The 13,456-nt window shown below is 44.8% G+C and overlaps 2 protein-coding genes across 2 annotated transcripts; both read left to right on the top strand.

Annotated features, from left to right (window-relative positions):
- Positions 1 to 802: 802 nt before the first annotated feature.
- Positions 803 to 2,608, top strand: MYCFIDRAFT_127641 (uncharacterized protein; the record flags this gene model as incomplete). The annotated part of the gene is made up of 2 exons (XM_007923874.1): positions 803 to 2,279; positions 2,358 to 2,608. The coding sequence occupies 2 exons, from the start codon at positions 803 to 805 to the stop codon at positions 2,606 to 2,608; spliced, it is 1,728 nt and encodes a 575-aa protein (XP_007922065.1).
- A 1,616-nt stretch (positions 2,609 to 4,224) lies between these two features.
- MYCFIDRAFT_76786 (uncharacterized protein) lies at positions 4,225 to 5,654 on the top strand (the record flags this gene model as incomplete). Its single annotated transcript, XM_007922298.1, has 3 exons — positions 4,225 to 4,534; positions 4,595 to 4,834; positions 4,900 to 5,654. The coding sequence occupies 3 exons, from the start codon at positions 4,225 to 4,227 to the stop codon at positions 5,652 to 5,654; spliced, it is 1,305 nt and encodes a 434-aa protein (XP_007920489.1).
- Positions 5,655 to 13,456: the final 7,802 nt, after the last annotated feature.

Genomic DNA, 13,456 nt, shown 5'->3' with positions numbered 1-13,456 from the left:
GATGATCGGCTTCATCGGTAGGTGAACAAGGTAAAGAGCGAAGCTGACGCGCCCGAGAAACACAAGGGTTTTAGATTTGAAGCCACGGAGACCGTCGAGATGCTCATATCTTGCGGGAGATGAAGGGGTGAGCGATTCCATTCGAGAGTGTATTTCAAGACGTCGTGGACTCTCTGTGCTTCTCCTCTCCTTACTCTCGTACAGCTGTTGTTTCTCCATGTCGGAACCCATCTTGAGATTTCCTTCTTGCCACAGACCGGCGATGCCTGCTGGGTTGAAATGGGCCCAGGTAGAGGTGCTATGTTGGGCTCGCGATTGCAAAGTCCAGCCTGGCAAAGCTGTGAGAATGTAGAAAGGAGAGACGGGTGAGCTTCTTCCGCCTCTTCTGGACCGTACATTCACTCACATGCGCAAGCCATAGGAAGCCTCCGACTCAGTATTGGAGGAATAGCTCGTCGTATCGACACATGTGCAGATATCAGTCCGGCTTCTTCTATCGCCATCCGCTTGTGCTCGACTATGGATGGTACTGGAGAGTCGAGCCTGGTATTGAAATCCTTTGTGATATTCCCGGAAGTACGACCCCTCGCATATATGGCGGAGCGTGGAAAGAAGTACGCCTTCGTGATATCAATTCATGAGATCAGCGATACGTCGGATAAATGTTCGGATGACCGGGCCGAGAAATGCAGGCCCTTGCATGATGCGTCGTCAGCTCGAGTACATAGCTTTTTGTTTGCTAGACATCCTTGATAGAAGTCATGATAGCCCACCCAGCCACTCCAATCTAACACCGTCGACCATGGACAAATTCGCGGAAGCCGCCGCCTATCACTTTCAACAGAACCGACCTCTGATTCCCGTCTATATCCATCTCTTGCTCGCCGCCCTCTTTCCAATCTACATCGGCGCCCATGCCTCCCTCTCGCGCCCAAGCTCCGCCGCAAAGCCACCAAAGCGCACTCGCCACGGTCGAGATGATGAGGAGGACGAGGACGAGGACGAGGAGGACGAGAACGAGCAGAAAATGGAAGGTCTGACACCCACAGATGCCATCATATTCCCAGTCACTGCAGGAATGGTTTTGGCAACCCTGTACTGGTTGATCAAGATATACGGCGCCAGCGTGATCAATACTGTGCTCGGCTTGTACTTTGGCTTGATCGGCACATTCAGTGTCGCCAAGCTCATCAACGATGCCCTGACCACTGTCGCAGGTGTCTTCATGCCTAGCTACTACGTCGATCAAGGCAAGCTGTGGAAGGTGCGCGCAGACAAGCACCAAGTGACGATGGCAGGCGGCGCGGATGATACCAGCTCACGTAGCTCACCATTCGCTGGCATCTTCGGTCGTTTGCCATTGCCCAGCTTTGCCTCAAATGTAGCGTGGTGCCTGCGAGACCTCGTCTTTAAGAAGTTCCAGGTCAAAGGCTATGCCAAGAATCTGTTCAACTTCAAGCTCATCATGACTCAAAGCAACGCACTCTCGGCCATACTGGGAGTTGTCGCCATTGTGTACTCATTCATTGGCGACAAGCCCTGGTGGTTGACGAACCTGCAAGGCTTTGCCGTGTCCTATGGTGCTTTACAGCTGATGTCGCCCACCACCTTCGCCACCGGAACCTTGATCCTGAGCGGATTATTCTTCTACGACATCTGGGCCGTGTTCTTCACCCCATTGATGGTGACAGTTGCTAAGAACCTCGATGTCCCCATCAAACTTCTCTTTCCACGCCCAGACTCGCAGCCTTCAGCGCCTGGAGAAGCACCCAAGCGTAGCTACAGCATGCTTGGTCTTGGTGACATTGTCTTGCCTGGGCTCATGGTTGCTCTTGCTCTAAGGTTCGACCTCTACATATTCTATCTCCGGAAGCAAAAGAAGGTGCAAAAATGTGAGGGCGAGGTATGCACAATGGAAACAGAGAAGGCACCGTACATTACAGTCAGTGGCTACTGGGGCGACAAGCTATGGACTCGTGGCGTGAAGAGTGCATTGCTTCCGGCGCGACTTTCAACCAGCTTTCCAAAACCATACTTCACTGCATCAGTCCTTGGCTACATCGTGGGTATGCTAGCGACTCTGATCTTCATGTCAGTCTTTCAGCATGCTCAGCCAGCACTGCTCTATCTGGTGCCAGGTGTCCTGACCAGTGTCTGGGGCACTGCTTTGATTCGAGGCGAATTCAAAGAGGTCTGGGAGTACTCAGAAGCCATCACTGGCGAGGCCATCGATGACGAAGAAAGCAGTGGCATACCTGCGGAGGAGAAGGAGTCCAAGGGTATCTTCGCCGATCTTTGGGCCGATCTCTTCGGGAGCAGTGAGGATTCGAAAGACGAGAAGAGCGCGGACAGCAAAGTAAGCAAGGATAAGAGCGAGCCACAATCCGAGGCGAAGATTTCGCGTGACGAATCGAGTATATTCTCTTTCAGTATTGAGCAACACAAGCGAAAAACTGCAGCTGGCACTCAGAAGCCAGAGAGAAATGACGATGGTAGCCAGGCAGAGACTCCGACGTCCGAAGATGCTGTTCTGGTCTCTGGGTCCGATCTTGATGACGCTAAGAGCAGTCATGCTCGACATCGGGTCGTGAAGAAGCATCAGCGTTGAAATTGAGCTGCTTGCATAGGATAAACGACAGCCATGCAATTGAATGAGGTTAGCGAGGCGTTCGGATAAAGGTTCTACGGCATCGACGAATGGACGAGATACAAGCTCAGAATGCTTGCATTGAGCTGCGATTCCACTGCCACCTCCAGTCACCACAGCTTTCTGTACATCGGCGGAGAACAGGACGGAATACAAGTAGTTGATCGATGAAGTGAGTCAAGTCAATCAAATAAATGAAACTGATTTCAAGCTCAAGTCTTTTCTGCGCGGAAGTAGGTCAACTGCTGTCACTGCAGGACTTCCAACATCCGTATTAATACTTTGCGCAGTGGTGTGGCCGAGCCCTTCCTGCACACGCGGCACGGATGTGTCGTTGCGACACGAGTGCCGTTGCGATCAGCATAACGATCACCGCATGCCGGAAGCGTATTCAGACGACTTCATGCATAAATTTCTCAGCTCTCGTATACACTTCGCTTCCTTACGAGAACTTCCACGACGTCGAAAAAATCTCCTTCCTTCATCATCATACCCTCATCATAGCATACTATTTGGAAAGTGATAGCGCTCTTAGGTGGCGTCTTTCGTACGTGGCGTCGAAGAGGCGGACACTAAAGCGCCGACCACAGTCTTAGATGGAATGGCGACTAATCAGAGCCGACTCGTATCTAATTATCACCAGAAATTCTGGTTCACCATCAGCATGATCTTGCGATTGATTTTAAGCTTCTCCATGATGCTTGCCATGGGTATCAGCAATGCACACAAAGCAGGAAGATACCGACGGCCTGGCTCGCGATTCAGCACGCGAGATGGTGATAGCAGCGAACTTGCCTCATCACATGGCAGCCCTACAACGCCGTCCCATGCAGCAATCGCCAATTCTTGCCCTCGCCGAGGAAACAGCAAAGTTTCAAAGTCAATGTCGGGCTCTGCAGCAGTGCCAGGGAAGCGTTTGGCTTAGTCGCATAGCAATTTGTGGGTGCTGACCATCAATGGTCCAGGAAATGGACAGCCAGCTACACGCTAAACATCTATACGTTTGCAAGATCGAAGCAGAAGACTGTCATCTGATAGCATGCGCAAGACAAGCATACGAGCCACGCAGTTAGGGTGTGTGCAACGTTTCATAGTCGCAAACACAGCAAAGCTTCGCTGCAATCCGGCTGTACGAGAGCACCTATCGACGAACAACAAGAAACTCATAAGACAAAATCTGATATTGGAGAACGCCGAGGCCCAAATTAATACACTTCATTCGATTGGAAGGCAGTCCTCGACCAGCCCAATCCGACGTCCCCACTGTCGATCGGCACCGCTAAACATCTCGACTTGCCAGAATTGGAATAACTGGTCGTTCTTGGTCTCCTGCAAACTCTTCGCCAGTAGTAGTGCTGGACCAACTCGCCTCCGCCGGGTTCAACGCTGATGTACTTCGCGTGGAGTGGACTGTGTCAAGGACGATACGAAGCATCGAAGCACAGTTGGGGCAACGGAATGGAGGCGCGAATAGGGAGGACAATAAATAAGCGACGCAAGTCCCATCGCGATACCTTGGATTGAGCAGCCTTTCGAGAGAACTCCGTGTCGACTGTCAACTCGTCAGTTCAATCACCATGAAGTTCACCACCTCCCAAGTCCTTTTGGCTGCGGCCGCTCCATTGGCCAATGCCTTCCCAGCTGCTATGCTGGAAAGGGTGGCCAGCGATCCAGAGATGGCCGCCCGTGCCCTCGAAATCAACAACATCATCCAGAGACGACGAAATGGCGAGCTCGATGCTCGTCAGGCTGGTGCTGATGCTGCGACTGCAATCTTCGAGCCCAGCAACACATTCAACGCTGCAGAACAGTACATCGATGTGTCGAAGGGAAGCGGGCACGAGTATGTGGCTCCAGGTCCAGGTGACCTTCGAGGGCCTTGCCCAGGTACGTAGCAGCATATCGATGATTGCTGCTTGACTGTAGTCGCTGACGATGTTGTTTCAGGTCTGAATGCCTTCGCCAATCACGGCTTCCTACCACACAACGGCTACGCCACTGTCCAGCAGTACATCGACGCCACCGAGGCTGTGGTCGGCATGGGACCACTGCTGGCCGGCTTCTTGTCCATTCTCGGTGGCGCTATCGACGGCGACCTCTCCTCATGGAGTATGGGAGGCACTCCAACCATCGCTCAAGGTGGTGCGACCGGACCTCTCGGAAACGGTCTCATCGGTTCGCACAACAGTAAGAATTTCCTCACCACGCCATCTCCATCCCCAACACCTCTCTAACACTTCACCTCCTCACAGAATACGAAGGTGACGCCTCCCCAACCCGCCCAGACCTCTACCAATCCGGCAACAACTACAAAACCGTAACCTCCCAATTCCAAGACCTAATCAACAACTCCCCGGGAACCGTAACCCTCAACTCCCTCACCGCTTTCCGCTCCAAACGTTTCGACGACCAAATCGCTTCTAACAAATACTTCTTCAACGGCCCCTTCACCGGCGTCCTCGTCCAACCCGCCGCCTACACCTTTATCTTCCGCTTCATGGCCAACCACTCCGAAACCGACCCCACCGGCCTGCTGAGCTACTCCACCATCCAATCCTGGTTCGGCGTCGAAGGAACAAACGGAAACTACAACGCCGTACAAGGCACGGAACGCATCCCAGAAAACTGGTACCGCCGCGCCAAAGCCTACCCCTACGAAGTCGACTACTTCCTCGCCGACGTCCTGAACGCCGCCTCCCTGCACCCCAAATTCCTCGACATCGGAGGCAACACCGGCACCACCAACTCCTTCACCGGCGTCGACGTCGCCAACTTGACCGGGGGTGTTTTCAACGCGGGGACTCTGTTAAAGGGGAATAATCTCGGATGTTTCGTGTATCAGCTTTCGGCGCAGGCGAAACCTGATGCTTTGCTGGGAGCTTTGAACGCGCTGACGGATTTGATCGGGACGCTGATTGCGCCTTTGGGATGTCCGCAGCTGAAGGGTATTGATGCGGGGCAGTTGGAGCGGTTTCCTGGGTATAGTCAGAAGCCGGTTTATGGGTAAGAGCTACCTCCCATCAGGCTTGTGGGCATGAAGAATCAAACTGCGACCGAGTGTACGTGATAGATTAGTAATTAGGGCTAGCTTCCGAACTTTCCGACCAGCCAATTACAAACACACCTAATAATTCTTCGCCTATAAGCCTAAGAACAAGCCGTGCTAAACTAGCCTGCGACGTACTACTTTTTCGCGACTACGCAAATACAACAATCTAAATAGCGGAGATTATAGCCCTACTAATTGCGCTTTATTCTACCTACTAAACAAGTCTATACGACGTTAGTACGTTAAGTTTTCGCTATTCTACTAAGCCGACTCGACTATAGCTATCTAGATTACTAGGCGGCTAGCTATACTACTAGAAACACCTTAATATATAATATACCGCATCGCCTAGCTAACACTTAGAGGTCCTTCTCCTAACGCCGGTAATTATTGTTTAGGTAGGTAAAAATTCTATCCGATATCTACTAACTACTCTATAGCCTTCGAGGGCAATCGATAACCTTCCTATAGCCGACTCGATACTTCGAGGTCCTTTATAGACTATTTCTAAACACCTTTTATATATAGTATAAGTCTATCCGAGGTATAGTTATTAAGTTGCTACTATATAGTAGACGCGACTCTAAAGCTAAAGTTAAAATACCTAAAAGTCGCTACTAGTACTACTACTATAGCTAGGAGACCGCTACTACTACCGCTACTACTATAGCTAGGAGACCGCTACTACTACCGCTACTACTATAGCTAGGAGACCGCTACTACTACCGCTACTACTATAGCTAAGAGACCGCTACTACTACTACTACTACTATAGCTACTACTATAGCTGCTAGTACCGCTGCTAGTACCGCTACTACTATAGCTACTACTATAGCTACTACTATAGCTACTACTATAGCTAGGAGACCGCTACTATAGCTACTAGTACTACTACTACTACTACTAATATATCGAGCGACGATCTATCTTCCTTAACCTTAGTTCTACTATCTAATAATAACCTAGTCGGTAGTGCTATCGCCTATAACTATAATAAGAATATAACTAGCCTAAACGACGACGATACTACTTTACCTAGAGGACCTAAGGAATAGACTATTCTTATAGACGTATAGACCGATCTACTAATCTATCTAAGTAGCGGCGGCATTCTCTCTAACCCTCTAGATAAATTAGTTAGACTAGCCGGGATAGATAAGATTAGTAACTTTTAGGATAAGGTATTTATAAATAAAGACCTTAGCGAGGACGACGAGGAGATATCTAACGATAAAGAGGACCTCGAGGCTCGCGATAGTAGTAAAAAGGAATTAGACGAAGAGGCCGCTATAGAACAGCGCCGAGTAGCGACTAACGAATAGACTAGGACAACCCTTAATAAGCGGTACGAGGAGATTAAAGCCTTAATAAAGAAGAGCCGTATCTCTATACTATATTTTATTAAGTATCTAGTCGGCAAGCTAGGTATAGTAAAATCTATAGTAGAAAACGGCTAGTTATAGCCTTATCGGTCGACTAAGCGCTTAAAGTAGTATAAGAGAAATCTCTAGTCGCTTCTAGACGTCTTTCTAGAAGAGCGTCTATTTAGCGGTCGTATTGTTTATAAAGAACTAAAGAGCCTTATTAGCCGAGACTACTTTAGTATATATAATCTAGACTTTAGTTATACTAAGTTTAACCTTAGTAGTATAAGCACTACTATTAAAGAGATCGTACTAACCTAGTATCGACTTCTTAGCGAGGAACTATTACCTAACCTATAGCGAGATTAAAAGCAATACTAGGAGACCTTTATCGACAAGTATAACTAGATCTAGAAGCGGATTATAATAATTACCTCGTAGGTCCTATTTTCGATAGTATATACAAACGCCTCGTATTTCCCGAAGGCGCTTAGTATCTTTCTAGTTAGTAATAGTGCTAGCCGGCGAATACTCGAGTGTCTTAGTAACCTAGGGCTTGTTCCTTCGTATCGCACCGTATAGATTCTTATAGGCAAGAATGTAGAGGTCTAGATATAGAAGATTAGCGAGCTAGCGAACGATCCTAATAAGTAGTGTAGTAAGACTATCGACAACTTTAATCGTATAAAGACCTATACTATCTAGCGCGGTAGCGAGACTAACGAAATGTTAAGTATTACTATATCGTACCTTATAGAGAATAAGAGCATCCCGGAGGGCGGTTTAAAGAAGGGCATAATCTATTACGATAAGCCTCTCGATCTAGATAATATCTTTAAGAACATATACGAAGACAAGGCCTAGGTATAGGTTCTAAAGGATATAGCTAATCTAACTGCTAGTACCGAGACAGTTAAGATTACTAAGATTAGTAAGAAGACCGCCCTATTCTATATTAACGAGGCTATCGTACATACTTTCCCGAAGGCCGTTAAAGCTATATTTAAGAAGGAGGCGGCAGAGGCTAGTAACGACGATAACGATAATAGTAATACTATTAGTCGTCCGAAGTAGCTAGTTATCGATAAGATGCCGGCTACCTAGACTAAGGTACTTTCTATACCCCTATCCTTTAACGACGAGGCTACGATTGTAGGTATATACGCAGTCTAGGATAATATCCTTCTTAACTTTATAGACCTAGATTAAGATAAGGACTTTAAGAATAGACCTAATAGACCGCTAATTATCTACAATAGCGACTAGATAACTGTTCTACGCGGCCTATCTGTCCGTAATAAGAGTATCGAGAGTAAGGATACGTACGACAAGCGAGACAATCTCTTATTCTCTCCTACCTAGTTCTATACTATAATAAACTACGGCCTTACATTGTTGCGGACCTATTAGGACAATAACAGAGATAGGGAGCTATTACTAGTATCCTAGACGTTAAAGGCTAATGCTGCCTTTTAGTATAGAGACAATAAGATTAGTAAGGATAAGGCTAAGTTCTTCGAGGTTTAGCAGCTATTAAAGACGAGCTTCTAATCTCGTATTATCGGTCTCGTTATTTAGTAGCTTATCGATAAAGGCCGAGTAATTATCGCTAGCGAGGATAGTCGTATAGAAATAGTAGAGGCCGCTATCTCTCGACTTACTCGTAATTAATATATCTATCTTGTTAATAAGATATATAACGATACGTTATCTCTAGCTGCCTAGCGCGGCTAACCGGGTACAGATCCGCAGTTTACGACTATAGCTCGAATACTAAAGGAGATCGAGCAATTCCTTACGTTACGTAAGTCTATTCGGAATATAGATATCGGCTATCTTCGTAGATTAGTCGACTTCCTAATCCCCTTATTCTTTAGTGCTCGTTAAGGCAACTATAGCCGTCTAATAACCTACCTACGCTAGTTGCTTAGTCCTAGTGCTAATCTAGTAGCTTAAAAAGCAATCCTAACGTCGAGTATAGTCTCTATAAACGGCAATAAGGGATATACCGTCGCAGCTAATAAGTGTCTCGAGCTCTATAATTACGAGTATTCCGAGGATATTAACCGATACGCTAATTCGACCTATAATATGTAGGCTACATTTAAGAAGGTAGCCTTAAATCGGGAGCCGTCTAGGGTCTTACGTGCTATAATAACTAATCTAACTAGGATTAAGCTAAGTAGCTATTATACCTATAAGGATACATCTATCGACGTATTTAGTAGAGCCGAGAAGTTATACTCTAATAGGTATACAAAGCTATACGGAAACCCTAGCGGCAACGTCTCTAATAATATCTAGCAGCTTAGAGGCATATAGATCTTAGAGAAGGTAGCTAACTTTAACGAGGGTAATACGTAGTACTATTAGGGTCGTAGTACTATATCGATAAACGAGGAGATAGAGGCTACTACTATTGCTAAGCGGGTAGCTACTAGCGACCTTAGCGCTATCGAGGATTCTACCGTCGATAGTAGTAACTCTACGTAGGCTAGTACCGTCGACTGTCGTACTAGGTAGTTAGGAGAGAAGTAAGGAGATAAGAGGGCATAAGAGGCTATAAGAAGGGTTATATTAGCAGGTAGATAGGGTAGTAGTAAATTAGTATAGTATTCGATAGGGATCTAGGAGGAGAGGGAGGAAGGTAGGAGAGTTAGCCTAACGCTAAGCGCTAAGCCCTACCTAAGGTACTAAGACCCTAGCTTTACTTAGCCTAGTTATATACTAATTACGTATAGCCTCTTTAGCCCTAATATATGCTTCCCTTCTAAAGGCCGCGCCCTCGTAGCCTGTCTATATTCTACGACCTCTATTACCGCTAACTTAGCAAGTCTAATAAGCTGCTTAGCCCGCGCTAAATTAAACACTTAACTACCTAATTATGTAACTATATCAAACCTTACCTCTAAACAATATAATATACAACTCTAACTACGCTATATCTATATATAATAAACTAAAAAGTAATATATATCTATAAGAACTAAAGGCCTTCGACTAATTATAATACGAGCGCGTCTTCCCTACTATAATAGGTAGACGTACGAGGTATTGCAGCACTGCCTCCGTTCTAAGTAATATTGTATCGAGTTCTTTGCGTCTACTCTTAAAAGACCTAGTAATATCCGCTTCTAAGGGTTGTCCGCTTCCGAGGGTTTGTTCTTATTATTACGAGGGCTATTATTTACTTTTTAGAAAAAACACAGCTCGTCTAGTTTCTATAGGTAAAGGCTATTATAAGTGTAGTAGTTAAGGTTCGCCTCGCTTAAAGGGTTAGAAAGATCGAGGAGTAACCTATTGTCTATAAGATCGACCCCGGCTAGCTTAGCTCTATAGTTTTTGCCCTTAGTTAGTCTATTAGTCGCTTAATCTTTTAACTTAGTTAAAGTTTTAACTTAGCCTTAACGTTTTTAATTAAACCTTTAATAGGCTTAAAGCTTTTAATTAAAGTTTTAATTAAAGGTGCCTTAGGCTCGTAGTATAAGTAAGGTTATATCTATAGGCGTAGCGACAATAGTAAGTAATGTTAATAATAGCAGCGCTAGTCGTCTTAGCGCTAACTTTACCTTCTTCTAATTTCCTTCTTCGACTAATAATATACTCTATAATACTATTACTAATATAGCCGCGCCGGCCGTATCGCCCTTTAGTATAAGCGTAACGCTATCGTTACTATTATTATTACTAATACTATTCGCCTACGCGCGCGCGCCGCCTCTATTAACCGCCTAGGCCTTAGGCTTCGATAGAACGTAGAAATAAGAGGGGCGCTAAGAGGAGGGTCTTATAGAATACGCTAGTAAAGAGGTAGATTCCTTAAAAGAGTAGGCGATTAGTTAATAGTAATAGTGCGCTCGTTAGTACTCGTTACGTGTCCGTTATCGTAGTATAGTCTTGTTATCCTTTACTAATAATTGCTTGCCTCTAATTAGTTAGCTTAATAGTACCCTAGGGGTAGCATTGCTCCTAGGCCTTTCTAGTAATATTATAAGCCCTTAGCTATTACGATCTTAGCGACTTGTATATGCAATTCGAGGTTACGTAACTAAGGGTTATATAACTTAATGCCTAAGGCATCCGCCGAGCAGATAAAAGCCTCTCCTATAAGAGAGCCTCTCTCTCTTTCTTCTTTAACTTGTTATTAATTTAGATAGCTATTTAATTAATATCTTAATAGAATAACGAGTTCGTTTATTACCTACGATAACGTCGTAGGTGCTATCGCGTACGCCTATATAAGGAATTACGCCGCCGGCGATCGCTATCGCCCTTTTATACTCCCTATTATACGATAGTGCTAATAGACCTATATACTAATCTATATTAGGTATAGTAAGCTACCCGACCGTAGTAATACCGCCGATTCGCTATAGATCTTTTAAGACCGCCTACCGATCGTAGTAGCGGCTCGGAATATACGAATATACCTAACTATATAGGAATAGCTAGGGCCCCGTTAAACGGTATACTAGAACTACTACAACTACCGCAAGGTCTACGACCTAGTCTCGCCGATATCGATAGCGTACTACGATAGCCGCTACCTAGTAGCCTCTAAGACTTCTATTAGTTCTTTAATAGAGTAAACGAGTAGGAGGCTGCTAAATATATCTTCTAGCGTATAACTAAGCTATATTAGTTAGCAGCTACACTTCGTTAGTAATACTAGTAAGAGGTAGAGATACTAGAATAGATATAACAAGCTTATTATAAGACTAACACTTATCTTAATAGCGAGCTAGTATAGGCTCGGACTAAAGTAGAATACTAGCGTCGAACCGCCGATTTAGTACGTAACTCCTTAGTTATTACGTAATAGTAGCGTAATAACCTAGCTTAGTAGGTCGCTCGCTTATAATAATAATAGTCTTCCGTAGAAGATATCGCCCGACGAGCTAGTAAATAAGCCGCTCGCGCTCGTCGCGACGCCGAAGCGTCTTTATTACGTAATCTAATCGGTCGAGGACCTATATTAGATAATAGCCGACCTCTATTCCGTTAACCTCTCGACCTCTTTACCTTTTGCGACTAACCTAAGCCTCTCCGACGTTCTCGATTTAACTATAGTATCGACGATAATAATAACTATACTAGATATAGTAAGAGCGAGAAGTATCTAGACCCCGAGAAATACGATAGAGACCGTAAAAAGCTAAAACCCTTCCTTACTAAGCTTACGATTAAGTTAATAATTAATAATAATCGCTTTCTAACGCTATAGGACCGACTAATATATACGTATAGTCGTACTACCGGTAAGGCCCGTTCTATAGTCTAACTATACGTCCGTTACGACGAATACGGCGTAATTATAGACTTTAACAACCTTAACGACTTCTATAACCTACTAGTTAACGCCTTCGGTAACCTTAACGAGGTCGCTACTACTAGCTATAAGATAGACAACTTAAAGTAGAAGAATAAGGAATTTGCTTACTATCTCGTAGAGTTTAATCGACTTAACGCCTTACTTAGTTATAAAGGCCGAGCTTAAGTTAACGCCCTTAAGCGTAGCTTGTCTTCTAAATTAAAGGTAGCGCTTAGTAATATATATAATAAGCCTACTAACTTTTCGTTACTTTATCGCCGACTAACTATTATCGACAATCGGCTCCGTTAGTACTATATAGAAAGCAATCGTAATAATACTAAGCTAGGATCTAGTAGTACCGCTAACTAAGGCCCTAATACTAGCCGTAGCTATAGTAATAACGCTAGCGGCTCTAGTAACGGATACCCTCTATAAGGATATACTATTCTACGTAATAACTAAGAATAGTTTACCTCGGCGAATAGTAACGGTACTACTACTACTACGACTACGACTGTCTATAACCTAGACGCTATAGACCTCTCCGCTACTTAGGGTTAGGGTTAGGGTTAGGGTTAGGGTTAGAGTTAGGGTAATCGTCGCCGTATAACGCTCGAAAAGAGAAATCGTCGCTACCGCGAAGGACTATATCGCTTCTATAGTAGCAATTACGTCTGCTCCGATACTACCTATCTAGAGCTTATCCGCCGCGCTTAAGGCTATAGTAATCGTCTAAATACTAATATCTCTACCTTTAGTACCGCCGCCGCCGCTCCGGCCGATCTATCTTCTACTAATAATAAAGACGCTTATAGTAGCGATAAGGAGGGAAAAGTATAGCTCTTAGATAAAGTCGTATTTAAGAGCCTATACCGATAGAGTTACCTATATCGTTATTACCGAAGAACCTAGGCTACTATTATAGAAGGAAATATCGATAGTAGAAAGATTTATAGATTAGTTTATTAGTATTATTAGGAAGTATTATACCCGAGGGCGATAATTAATATCTCGTCTTATATTATACTTTAACGGCTTATAATAAACCTTAGTCTAGTATATTAGACGTAGGGTAGAATACC

Source organism: Pseudocercospora fijiensis, assembly GCF_000340215.1.
Source record: "Pseudocercospora fijiensis CIRAD86 unplaced genomic scaffold MYCFIscaffold_1, whole genome shotgun sequence".
Taxonomy (NCBI): Eukaryota; Fungi; Ascomycota; class Dothideomycetes; order Mycosphaerellales; family Mycosphaerellaceae; genus Pseudocercospora; species Pseudocercospora fijiensis.
This window is presented reverse-complemented; position numbering and strand designations above follow the sequence as displayed.